Consider the following 13,261-nt stretch of genomic DNA (forward strand, 5'->3'; position numbering starts at 1 on the left):
ACCGTGGCATGGTTGGACATGGGTGTGTTTATACTATGACGTCACGGTACCTAGCGTAATACAAAGACAGTCGAGAGTCCGCTTACGAGGGCGAGAGTTTGTACAAGCAGTACAGATGTTATCTTAGTGTTAACGTCATGCGAATATATATTAGAAAGCAGTTTCCTACAGTTAAGCTTCTTTTGAGGCAAGACCGTAGCTTGATGGTAATACCTTTTGCGTAGCTCTGAGTGAAACGCTAAACTAATCTTTTAACTTAACTTACTCCATAACTTAATTCGTTTGCCTTTTTGGTGGACGCAAAGGGCAGAAGTAGTAAACATACCGTTTTATACGGTTACTACGGAGAACTTGATTTATAACAAGACAGGATAAAATTTATTAATATAATATAAAATAAATTTAAAGTAAAATAAAAAGGTGTAAGTAAGGTTATTGTAAATGTTGACTTAATTATGCGCGACTATATCTATAATTATGCATAAGCAGTTTAAATCTGTAAAATCGACAAAGGCATTGCAAATTTCTTGAAAAAGTCTACGTTTCAAACAGCTTATATTAAATAAAATCCCTCCGCTAACAAAAAAATAATTGAAAAAGAAGATCATTATATCCATTTTTAAAATTATTCGACTTGCGTCTTACCACAGCAATAAATTGCTCAACAACTCAAAAGCAAGCCGGTCCCGCAATAAACATCGCCGACCTTCTGATTTATAAATGTAAAGATTTTCCTTGAAAAAAAAAAAAAAAAACTGGGATTTTAATTAAAAAAATCAACAGAAGATTTATTCGCTAGTAAGTTTTTTAACGGATCTTATTTTTTTTTAAAACTAATATCCAACTGTGCTTCTCAATAGAGAACGCTATTAGCAAGTGAATAAAACAGCCATGAACCCGAGAAATCAGATTTAACCAGCGAGTCCAAAAGATTTGCTTACATTTCATTTGAAAAGTCAATGGATTATGCTCGACATGTCGTTAATTGATGCGATTTCATTTTAAGTTTCAGTTTAACAGCTGTTACGGTTTTGTTTTTGTTTCATTTTAATACACGAAAGCTGACTTCTCAGTGTGAAATGTAGATGAAATCCTAATATAGGATATGGTAGCGTAATAGAGCTTAAGGAAGACCTCTATATGAAAAAAATAATGGAAAAATTTATTCAAGAACATTTTGAAGACGCTTCGACGAGAAATAAATTAATGTTTACCTAACCTTTATGAGACTGAGGCTTGCTCATAAATATTGTTTTGTCAGTGGCATCCGCTTGTTCAAGCGTAACTGGTAGTTAAGGAAAACAAAAAAGTACGCGTTGGCGGACATTCTTTTTCGCAACGATCTTCACGAAAACAGAAACAGATAGAATTTTGACAGCCGTGTATGTCATTTCAGGGAAACTGTTCACGCAGGGAATATAATTTCCATCAAATATTCTAAATAATTGTTCAGAAATAGGTGGGCTTTGACTACAATTAGCCGAATTTGCTAATTAACGATGACTTGTTTAACAACGCCGACGTAACAGCTTTAATTATGGGCCATATTATCACAGATGTTTGATTTACCATAGAAAGTGCTATAAAATTCAATCAACAAGGTACATTTTGAAAGGAAATATGGTTACCCATATTTTTAGCAAATTAATTCTAATGTATGCGTTACTTTGAGTCAATAAACACTGGAAATCATAAAAAGCGCCAACAGTCGCCAAATCGCTCAGACGACTGGCTTACAATTAAGGTTCAGCTGTGAGGAAGAGAGCATCATCGTAATTCCAGTACAACTGTTGTTAAGATCAGTCGTTATTTCCAATATGAAAACCTTGGCTCCAACCAAAAGACTTTCGCTTTCAACGTTATTCCTTGTTTCAATTATGGTTGCTATAGTCATTGCCAAAGAAACACATCAAAAAGGCAATTCCAACCCTGCCGATGTTGTGGACGAGTACGCAGTAAACAAAGAGGTTCGCCAATGGAGGGCATGTTACGGTGGAAAGTGTTCAAGGCGCAGAAGCGGTAAAAGGGGAATGAAAATGGTAAGACTAGAGAGCTTTCAGATTATGCCGAAAAAAACTGTTTTTTTTTTGTTACGCTTTATGAACCGAAAGCTTGATTGTTGTAGTAAAAACAAAATTGACGAAGGAGCCCCACAGAGCAGGGTTAGTTTAATTCCTCAGATGTTATCGCTTAACGACCCTAAACTTAACACGCTTTAAACTCACTTAACAGTTTACTTAACAATTTATTTTATCTTAAACTAGCATGGCTTCAGCTTTATCTGGAAGCGAGCCACTCATTCAAGAAAGTTCAATACGGCAATAATATACCCCAAAAGACTAATAGGAAGCTAATAACGGAATCGACATTTTCAGAATTCGCTGTTTTCGGTGAACCGTTGGAATTTATTTACTCTAGCTTGTTGGTTTCTTCGCGTTTTGTTGACTCAAGAAAAAATGTCGGTTGAGGCAGATTATTGAAACGGAATCTTGACAAATTAGATAATTGTCATGGCGAATGTTGACTTAATATTTTCGAAAATTAACGGGTCGTTTACCTGTTTTCAAACGGCAAATTTTGCTGCATCGAAACAAAATACGCTTTTTGCCATAAGGGACTACCATTTAGAACTTCGATAACGGACTCCGCTTCGCTTGGCGTTTGTTTACCCAAAGAAGCGTGCTTTGATCGCGTTTACTCAGTGGATAAATTTAACACCTCGCTTGTTTAAATAATTTCAGATGTTAAGACAAGCGTCATAAAGTCCCGAATTGTAACAAAGATTAAGTTAATTTTGCGAATGTTTCCCAAATGTTTACCAAACATTGTTTATCTGATCAAGATTAAAACCTAAACGGCGAGTAAAAACGCTTGAAAAACAAAAATAATTTTCGAAATTTCAATAAGATGCATTAAATTTTCATGTTCGTTTGACAGGTCTAAGCGTTCTTTTGAGTCGAACGTACAGAAAATACCTTAAAATGGGTGGTGCTTTGATTAATTAACATCGTAAACAGATTCACACCACCGCGTGCGGCAATCATTTAAAACAAGGGTTCCTTCTTAATGTTTACCAAACGTTGTTTATCTACTCACGATTAAAACCTCAACGGCAACCGAAAGACATTGATAAACAAAGAAAGATTATTTTCAAAATTTTAATATGAATTCATTTAATTTTCATGTTCGTTTAATGCAGTCATTACGTGCAAATCATACTCGGTGTCGAAATGGGCGGTGATTTCGCCAGCCTCCTCCAATACGGATGTACGCAAACTGGTTATACGTTGGTAAATTTATGCCAGAAATACCTTAACGTATGACATTGTCAAAATATGGAAGGCTTCCTAAATAATCACCTCAGGAAGGTTCAAAGATTGATAGTTTTGGTAAAGATATATTTTTCTCTACTTGCATTTTCAAGTTGACAGGTAAAAATAATAAACAGGAATATTGTATTGATGGGCCAATAGATTCTCACTGATAAAATGAAAAGAAACTAAGAGAAGTAGTAAGGAGAATTGAAATTCCGGAATGGGGCTGAGAGCTAGTTTAATGGGGTCCTTCCCTGGATTTATGGTGGAAGATCAGTTTGGAGCTATCTGCCAACTTCTTTACAAAAGGTCGAACTGAAAGTTTAACTGCAATACGACTCAAGCAGAACATATTCAAAAGGGCAAAACTTTTAACTACAATTGACACTGTCCTTTGTTTCAAATGGCAACTGGCAAGCGGCAAGCGTTGATCAAAATTTATTAAACAAACTACCAAACACTTAATTGAAAATAGACAAAACGCCTGACTGGCAACTGACAACATCAGACGGCCTCAAACACAAATCGCAACGGAAAAACGGGCATAAATTAAAACGACGTGGCAAGACAAATGGTCAAACTGTTTGCTGAAACTAGACCGGCGGTGAAAATCTCCGGTGAGAAATGACAAATTGTAAAACGCGAAATGTAGTTATGTGATAAAGCCAAATTTTTAAATGAATTCGAATGGAACAGGGAGAGTAAAGCAATTTCTGGATAAAAGCGTAAAGACAGGAGTAAATTCATTCAAATTCATGTTGGCTTCAAGTTAACGGCATCGATGTTTTTTTATAGGCCCAGACACAGTTTGAAAATGAGTTGCAAGATTTCGAGACGAACTTTGACATACCGGCAGCCGAGGCAAAGACGATAAACAACGGAAAACCACGCGGACAACTGTAAAGTCAACAACGCCTTAAGTCGGTAAGTACGTGCACAAATAATTATTAATCATGCACTATGAAAAAAGAATGTCACACTATGTTAGCCATGAAAACTCAGCTACCTAACTAACACCGATGGTTTCTTAGCATTTGCATCGATGTATAAAAACAGTGCCATGCTTGATGCATGTTGTCAAGTTCAGTATCATATAGCGACATGATAAAAATTTGAAAAAAGTCCCTGGAATAAATCTTATTTGAAAGTTTTAATTTTCAGCTGAAATAGAATTATATTTTATTGTAGAATTATATATACAGTCATCTTTAATTTATAGTTACAAAACGAAAGAAAGAATATGTCAGAAGAACGTAATTGGATATGACTGATTGAAAATGATTTACAATATGGAGAGCAGAAACAATTCAAGCCAATTTATAGAATAAACACAATTTATCATGCTAGAAATAATCATGCTTTTCTTTACTTCATAGGCAATGTTTTATAAGTAAATAAGGATTCGATTTTACTTTAGGTTTTCAACTCATTATAATAGAAAATAGTGACAAGAGAACCAAACATGACTTGTCCTTTGTAGTCAGTACTTTGGTCAAAATGCTTTATTTTGGCATTAAAGACGCAATGTCACGATATTTTAAGTTATGTTTCTGATTTCTTCCAAATTAAAGGAAACCTCAAAATAAGAGATTTTTACGTAGCAAAACAACAAGGGAGTAATAAAAACATGAACATTACCAAGGATGGTTTCGACATGACGAAGATTAAGACGGATTACGAACAACAAACTTGAAAAATCTTGTCGATTTTTTGAAGAAGCCTTGTCCGTGACGAAACCCCTTTAAATATAGGTATTTGTTAATGTTGGTCAGAGTGCTTTCTACAGGGGGAAATTTATGATTAGGATATATTTAGCTGTTCTTACATTTTCTTCTTTTATAATGAGTTCATGCAAGCTTAAAATGAAAATAAAACTTTATATAGTGATAAAATCTAATCTACGAAGTTCAAAAAACGGTGATACAGAAGGGATCATACCCTTTCCTTTTTTATTTTTACTGGTATTTTCGGGGTTTTGTTTTCTTTGAATTTTAAACGAGCATTGGTATTACATTTCCATCTTAGCTAATCCCATATAGCACATAGCACATGTCTCTTTAACTAGAAAATATAGACTCTGGCCAAATGGTGTAAGAGAGAGGGAACGGGGGTGGGCGGGTAATGAAAGAGTGATTTTCAGCGTTTTTACAAAAATTAACCTGACTTTTGTTCATTTTCCCTTTCAGGAAATGGAAACACTGAAGTTCTTTTCAAAGTTAAAATTAAATATAACACAGTCTATGTTTCTTACATCATTTCCTTTTACCGATGGGTCTGACAAACTTTCGCAAACGTGGAAGGAGTACATAACAATCGAGAATTAGAACCTTTGGACGAATTCACTTACACACTGTAATATTAAGCTACTCTAAGGAAAACAAAATAAAGGTTTCCTGTTACCAGCTATTCCCTTTTTTCTGACTTTATGTTAAATAGTTGCATCAAAAGTGTTTTATCAAAATTGTTTTATACTTCCTTCGCTGCCAAACATTTCATCCATCAAACCTGCAAGTGGTTCAATCCCCGGCTGAACGAATGACTTATCTTATCCAATGCAAAATCATGTTGGATGTTGGATGAAACGGCTAAACAATCAAGATTGTTCCTCACGCAAAATGCTGGATACATTTTTTTAACCAAACGATCAAAAGGGTTCACCCAACACAATGTTAAAACAAATGTATGAAATTAGAAACAAGACTCCCCGTATAGTCCACTATAGCGAATACCCCCCTCCCCCCCCCACTTCCGAAATTAAGCAAGCAGTGGATACTTGAGGGTTTTGAGGAGTCCTGCCCTTTGCGAGGCACTAATGATATAGCATCTTTGTAAATATCATAGTTGGGACAAATAAACCTTGATTGATGCAAATGAGATTGTGTTCCAAAGGCAAATATATATGTCATGCTTAGTCGAAGTACGTGTATTTGCAGTTTTCCGAGGGTGTCCCCTTTATAGGATATATTTTACAGGGTATTCAACAACAACAACAACAACAAAAATGAAGACAGCCGAGAAAAGTGAAGCGTAGAATTGAATTTTATTCCAATTGCTGCAGTAAAATGATTTAACTATCTGAAGAAACCCAGCCTAGTTGGTAATGAGAACGATTGAGCGGTTGTACATGAGTTGCTATATTTTTAGCGCTTTTGAAAGTAAACTTACTAAGTCTGTTATGATGAAGGCACAAAAATACTATTCAAAGAGAAACTTGTAGTGAATTTAGTAGCGTAACCTGGGGGTCTCATGTCAGTCTCTCGCGGCATCTTCAAACAGTTGGAGCACGTCCGTTGGTGGTGGGCCTGGCACTGGAAGCTCGGTTGGTGACACGACAATCCCATCCGTGTCAGCGTAAAGATAATGACCAGGTGTGAAGGTGACTCCAGCAAAAGACACCGGAATTTCTGTCTGACTACCAATCCCTGTCTTCTCTGCTCTCCTCGGCATGGTTGCCAGTGCCTTGACGCCAACGTTGATCTCAGCGATTTCTTCTGAGTCTCGGATGCAGCCGTTAATGACGACACCAGCCCAGCCTCGTTTGAAGGCTAGGCCAGTCAGCAAGCTGCCCATCATTGCTCGATTTAAGGAGCCACTACCGTCGACAACAAGAACCTACGAAAAATGTGGTAGAGCAAATTCTGTTTTACTTTCAATTAGTGTTAATTCAGCCTTCGCCGAGATATATGAACCAAGTATTTCACCATAAACGAGGCTAGTATTTATTGCTTCAAAACTGTAATTAGACGTATTTTATTTAATTCTTGTTTTTTTTTTCTTCTCTGAACTCTTTTCTTCTTGAATCTTCCTCTTATTTGTCCGTTATTTATTAATTAGTGAACTTGCAATCTGTAGTATTTGTTTCCTGTTATAGTTCACGAGTAAAAGAATGCAACGTTAAATGTGGGTCAATAGTTTATTATTTTCTTTACAGTAAGATTGTACTCTGTTTTAAGTACTACTGCATATTATTATTTATAAAATGAAAAGTCTGTACCCGTTTGTTTCCTGGCTGGCGAAGAGTTTCAAAAACGATCTTGTTGTCTTCAAAACTCTTTACTGTGACAATCATGCCACCAAATTTAGAACAGCCTCCATAGTCCTTGAAGATTGGTTTTGCTAGTTGTAGCTTATCAGCGTTTTCGTCGCACAGGTCAGCTGTATTCATGATTTTGTTTTTCCTTATCCTAGGATATAAAAACAAGTTTAGTTTATTTCACTAAAATCAGGCGTAAAAAATAGATACAGCGCCTAAATACAATAATCAAAAGGGAAAGACAGATATTTCGAGGCACCTCGTGGAATGAGAATTGTTAACTTCAAGATACACACTTGTGTAATAAATCAGATATTGTATCGGTGCTTGCTTGCAATTCTTGCTTGCATAATGGCTAACTTATTTAGACATGGAAGGTTGTATGACTGAGTGTCGATACCGCTCAGTTATCGAAGATATAAATCTCGATGACCATAGAACTTTCAGTATGTGTACATGTATTCTAAATACCATTCTGCCATTAGCACAAAAAAAAAATAATATAGCGGCTAAAGGCTAAACTAGCACAGTGAAAAATGATAAGGTTTTTTGGATCATGTCCACTTATGACACCCGCGGTCGAGCAATCGACAGTCGGTCGACATGTCGGTCGTCTCTCGGACGACTGTCGGTCGACATGTCGGTCGTCTCTCGATCGGCGGTCGGTCGACATGTCGAGCGATACATGGTCGACAACGGGCGATAGTCTGTCGAGTGTCGACCGATTCATGTTATTCATGTGTTTCAAGTGTCTAAAAAAAGATACTGCGCGTAAATAAAATAACCAAGGAGAAGGCAGATATTTCGAGGCACCTCGTGGAAATGAGTATTGTTGTAATTCTTGCTCATTGGCTACACCGTCAACTGGTTACTTAATTAGACAAGGAATGGTGTATGACTTTGTGTCGATGGGCTCATTATCGAAGATATAATTCTCGATGACAAAAGACCTTTTATGTGTGTACATGTATTCTAAATACCATGCTGCTACTAAAACAAACAAACTAAAGTGGTTAAAGGCTAAAACAGCACAGTGAAAAATGATAATGTATTCTTAGGAGAGGTCTTAACACTTGAAGTTTTCGAGAGTTTACGTGCAGACCCGAGAAAGGCACGGCTGCTAAGCCATAGTAGTTATGTCAACACCAAAACTCCGGATGCACTGTTATGTTTATTGTATTCCTCCAGAACTAACCTATAAAACTGCGCATGAGCCACGTCATCGTTCTGAAACCTAATTCAAAAAGTTATTTTGAGGTCCTGCATAGGTATGTGATTTATTGACTGCGAACTACGTACACTCTTGATCTAGCTAGATTACAGAATATCACAAAAACTAAGATCACGAACAGTTCTTCTTTCATTAAAAATAAAAAAAAAACACACTGCGGTGACAAACATGACAAGACAACGCATTTCGGAAAACACCTTGATTTTAAGAACTTGACGTCTTGTATGTTACAACCTACTTTTACAGAAGTGACCGTCAGCAAGATAACAATAATATTTAAAAGTGAAATAAAACACTGGTACCTAATCTAAAATAAAATGACAATGATCTAAAAAAAATAAATGACAATGATCTAAAAAATAAATGACATCATTGTCATTTATTTTTTTAGATTAGGTACCAGTCTTTTATTTTACTTTTTAAATCTTATTGTTCTTTTGCTAAAGGTCACTTCTGAAGATGTATGTTGTAACATACGAAACGTCAAGTTCTTAAAATCAAGGTTTTTTCCGACATGCGTTGTCTTGTCATGTTTGTCACCGCAGTGTGTTTTTTATTTTTATTGAAGTTAAAATGGCCTAAGGATAAGAATGTCTACGAATTCTGCTTTCTCCGTCAGGTGTGAAGAGAAAAATGAGCGCGAGTAGAAAAATGGCCGTGGGAAATCTGGGAGTAAGACGCGCGGAAAAAATCTCGCCCCAAGATTCCCTACGGTCATTTTTCTACTCGCGCACTTTGTTTGGCAATGCATTTATATCTAATCTTTGTTTATTTCTGATGGTGTTAGGTATGTCTGCGAGGCCAGTTGATGAAACTCCTCGTCCTGACGAGTCCCTCAAAATGGCTGCAAACATGAAGATCTTCGAAATTGGGCAAGTTTACACATCTGTAAATATTTCATTAAGACGACACCAAAAGGTTTTTTTCGATAGGAACATTTTCTATTACATCTACTTTTCGGCTGCGTTGGTTTGATTGAAGTAGACCGCCTCACTTTTTCAAAAATAAAGTTTGAATCTGAGCCGTTTTCAAGTGTTTCATCAAGGTGTGTGATAGGGGTGTCGTTAATGTTTTGCTGCTAGCTTAATTCGAGCTCAATGTTCGTGAAAGTTGGTGTGATAAATTAAAAGACATAATTTAACAGGCTGCAGTGTTTGTTTGATACAGAAGTTGTTAGTTCTTTTTAATTAATTTTCAAAGTTGTGGTAAATTTAAGCCTTGACAGTGGTCGTTACAAGTGCTCGTTCGGGTGAACCGAAAATCCCTAAAAACTCGAAAAAAATTAATGATCCGGTCAAGTGAATTGTGTTTTTAGTATAAGTACATGAAAGCCTTGCAACACACTAGAAAAGAGCGAAATCTATTTAACAAGCCAGATCGGGCAGACCACTATTACAGATACAGCCTCTTAAGTTTCCTACCTTTTGTGTAGTGTCGTTCTTTTGGCTCGAAATGGCGAATTTGAGTCGATTGAAGGGTATTTTACTTTCGCTGTTTACTATACATCTAATTATATGGAAAGGGTGGAAACTCCAACACCTCTAAAGTAGAACACTTCCAGCGCCGAGCCGATTTTCGTCCTGATAATCCCATCGCACAGCTTTCAAACTACGCACCAGAAAAGAGGAAGGCTTGACGAATCTTCTCGTATCATTTGATCGAAAATTTATCCAAACGGTCAGGAACAAGCCCTCAAACGAAAACGGGTATCCAAAATTTTTAAGCCGTCCGAATGCGTAGCACCAATTTGTGGTGCCGAAGGGAAACGCTATTCCCCAGCCTCTTTGTGATTGGATACAATTGAACAATGGTCGTTCAAGATTTTGTTTCGTGGATAGGGAGGCAAAGGCAAAACCAGGGGGGGGGGGGGGGGGGCAAAACCAATACTCAATAGTATAGGGAGTGATGCCAATGGTGCGACACAACCTTAGGACCCTCGCGCAAATGGCAATTACGACGGCGATGCCGAAAGCGATGCATTATCATTTAAATATGCGTCATTGTAACTAATAACTAATACGTTTGTAACTAATACGTTTTTAGGTCAGTAATTTCTTTGCGTTGTTACCACAAATAAAATCTTTCCATTTGTGATGGCAATTCTATAGTTTCGTTCTGCTTCACAGACTGGTGATCTCTAAAGACTACTCCCTGTTGTTCTAAAGAACATTCTTGTCAGTATTCAAACCGACAAGATGATCGATACGCGCTCTTCTCGTCTATTGTTGACTATCGTCTCTGATGCTTGTGCAGCGGCTACCTTAAGTCCAAGCGAAAATAAATCATAAGCTCGAGTCAAGTGGTACAATTTTGATTTATCTATTATAATTAATAAAATATAATTAACATTTATTTTACCAGCGAAAATCGAGATTCTCGAGTTCGTGACGCTCTCTGTTTTTCTCATGCTGGGTTGGTTTTCTAATTAAGTTGGTCATGCAATGGTGAAGTGAAGGGCGGACGTCCCGGAGAGAGAACTAGCAGTAATTTTCAAAATTCGAAAGCCACTTAACTAAGCTTTAATTTGTAATTAACAAATGTAAAAATCTTTTTATCTTCTTGCTAATAATACTAATAATAGCTAAAGTTCTGTGGCTTTTACAATAAATGCTAATAAAATAATCCATAAGTCAAGTGGGGCAATCCACCAGATCTTGATCCGGTATTCTTCAGTCGGTAATTTCTTTGTGTTATTATCACAAATGAAAGCTGGCCTTTTGTGATAGAAATTCTATAGTTTCGTTCAGCTTCACAGGCTGCTATCTCTAAAATGTACCTTCAACACTCCCTGCTGTTCCAAGGAACATTCAGTATTCAAACCGACAAGATGAGAGGCCTTCTCTTCTCGTTTTGTCGACTATCGTCTCTGTTGCTTGTGCAGCGGTTACCTTTCTGTCCAAGCGAAATAAACGAGGTAAGAAGATTTAGGAATTGTATGTTTAAAGCAACTCTGTCTTTAAAAGTAAAGGTGTCTAAAGATTTTCAGAAATGTAGAAAGCGAAGTGGGAGATTTAAAGAATGTTACCGGATTAATGCTTAGGTCCTAGTCAATCTTGACTCGAAATCACGGTGTCAGATAGGCCTTATCACGGTTCGCGACGCCATTTTGGCCAGTAGGCAAAGCGGCTAGAAATTACAGTGTTTGTATGGGAATCTAACGGCAAATATCTTCTACAAAAATTGAATTCTGGACAATTTATGAATTGTAAAGTTAAGATACTAGGCAAAAGTTTTAATTCGCCGAGTTTGAAGGATTTAGCTGGGCTGGAATGTGTTCAGTTACGTTTTTAATTTTCCATACATTTGTCTATATTTTTTCCGCATGACTGACGCGGCTCGCGTTAAAAATTATAGACAGTAATAGATGTACAATAGTACTTGATACAAGTTGTAAAACCAAATCAAATCATTTCAAATTTTTAAAATGATAGTCATTTAGACAAGGCAATGTCCACGCCATTTGCAAGTAACGGGCGAAGTGCCGTAGCAAAAATCAAAATTTCTCAAAATACTGACTTATTCCGAGAAAGTCTTCTATTTTTCTGAAAGGTATAAAGATAGTTCTTAAAAACCATGAAATAATATTTAGTGGCACCCGAGAATTTGAGGAGATATAGACGGAGTAAAGTTCTAGAAATCTGGCAAACAGTCGAAATCAAATGTCACTGGCACAATTCCAAATTTTGTCAATTTCGACTTCGGTTGACTTATCCACAAACATAAATAACCTGGTATCATAAAGAGAAGAATATTTTAAGTCTTACCTTCAAATTCCCACCGCTTTTCTTTTACGGAATCATTTACATGGCATTACTTTTGAGGTTATTTCCACTGTTTCGGCCACGCTGCACTTGTTAATACCGGAAGAGTTCGAACTACTCTTGCTTGGATTGCTGCCATACTCCGCATAAATACTGAATGTTTCCAAAGTGGTCCGTGGGACGAGTGAAGGTGATCTTCTCAACATTTTTCTGGTTGACGAATACAACAGTAGCATCAAAAAGAAGGAAGAAAATCGAGCAAGTTTGGTCAAGTTTGCTTTGAAAAACCGGCTGCCATGTTGGTTTCGAAGTACTGCCGCTGACCGCATCAACAGATTGTGCTGAGCAAATCAATAGGTAATCGATGTTAAAATGCTTCCAAAGCTATTTTGATAGGAAGACAATGTCCAAAGAGGTAAATTGCTCATTTGCTGTTATTCTAAACGAACAGTGTGGGCCAAACAGAGGCGAGGAAGATGTCGTTTCTCTCCGCGAATGTCTCCATGACATTAGTAATCACTTTCGAAATTGTCACTTTTCACGCGAGAATGTGACGGAGGTAACCCTTATTCTCGCTCGGGCTGGCCTGTTTGACCTCGGGGTTAGTAAGGTGAAAGATATGACTGTGTGCCCAAAACACAGAAACAATCTTGGCAGATACTGGCAGTACCCCAGAACCTGTCAATACCCCGAACATTCTGGAAAGCTGAAGAAAGTTGAAGACGGAAATGTGATAAATTTCAAAACGGCCAAAGAGGTTCTTACTTTATTTGGTGAGAAGATACAAGTGGGATCCCGTAAGTACCATTGAAATTAACTGCCTTTTTAGACACATATTTATAAAAATTTCAAATTGCATTATTGTGTAAATCATCATCGGCAATGTTCTTGTGTTTCAAGGAGTTCTTGTTTATTTAGGTAA

General features: G+C 36.9%; 2 protein-coding genes across 2 annotated transcripts; one reads left to right on the top strand and one right to left on the bottom strand.

Annotated features, from left to right (window-relative positions):
- The first annotated feature begins 1,684 nt into the window (after nucleotides 1–1,684).
- Nucleotides 1,685–5,718, top strand: LOC144639944 (uncharacterized). The gene is made up of 3 exons (XM_078499209.1): nucleotides 1,685–2,039; nucleotides 4,110–4,238; nucleotides 5,501–5,718. Exons 1-2 carry the CDS (start codon nucleotides 1,818–1,820, stop codon nucleotides 4,215–4,217), a joined length of 330 nt encoding a protein of 109 aa, XP_078355335.1. The 5' UTR covers nucleotides 1,685–1,817; the 3' UTR covers nucleotides 4,218–4,238; nucleotides 5,501–5,718.
- Nucleotides 5,719–6,496: 778 nt separating this feature from the next.
- LOC144639943 (putative 4-hydroxy-4-methyl-2-oxoglutarate aldolase) lies at nucleotides 6,497–12,629 on the bottom strand. The gene is made up of 3 exons (XM_078499208.1): nucleotides 12,343–12,629; nucleotides 7,309–7,498; nucleotides 6,497–6,926 (listed from the first exon to the last, which is right to left on the bottom strand). Exons 2-3 carry the CDS (start codon nucleotides 7,477–7,479, stop codon nucleotides 6,564–6,566), a joined length of 534 nt encoding a protein of 177 aa, XP_078355334.1. The 5' UTR covers nucleotides 7,480–7,498; nucleotides 12,343–12,629; the 3' UTR covers nucleotides 6,497–6,563.
- Nucleotides 12,630–13,261: the final 632 nt, after the last annotated feature.

The sequence above is a fragment of the Oculina patagonica genome, unplaced genomic scaffold (assembly GCF_052425735.1).
Source record: "Oculina patagonica isolate OP01 unplaced genomic scaffold, crgOcupat unplaced152, whole genome shotgun sequence".
NCBI classification, from domain to species: Eukaryota; Metazoa; Cnidaria; class Anthozoa; order Scleractinia; family Oculinidae; genus Oculina; species Oculina patagonica.

Excerpts from the sequence above, each read along its gene's own strand:
- LOC144639944 (XM_078499209.1), top strand. The coding sequence starts at position 1,818 with ATGAAAACCTTGGCTCCAACCAAAAGACTTTCGCTTTCAACGTTATTC. Across the intron at positions 2,040-4,109 it reads GTAAAAGGGGAATGAAAATG|GCCCAGACACAGTTTGAAAA; the intron begins GTAAGACTAGAG and ends GTTTTTTTATAG.
- LOC144639943 (XM_078499208.1), bottom strand. The coding sequence starts at position 7,479 with ATGAATACAGCTGACCTGTGCGACGAAAACGCTGATAAGCTACAACTA. Across the intron at positions 6,927-7,308 it reads GCCAGCCAGGAAACAAACGG|GTTCTTGTTGTCGACGGTAG; the intron begins GTACAGACTTTT and ends CATTTTTCGTAG.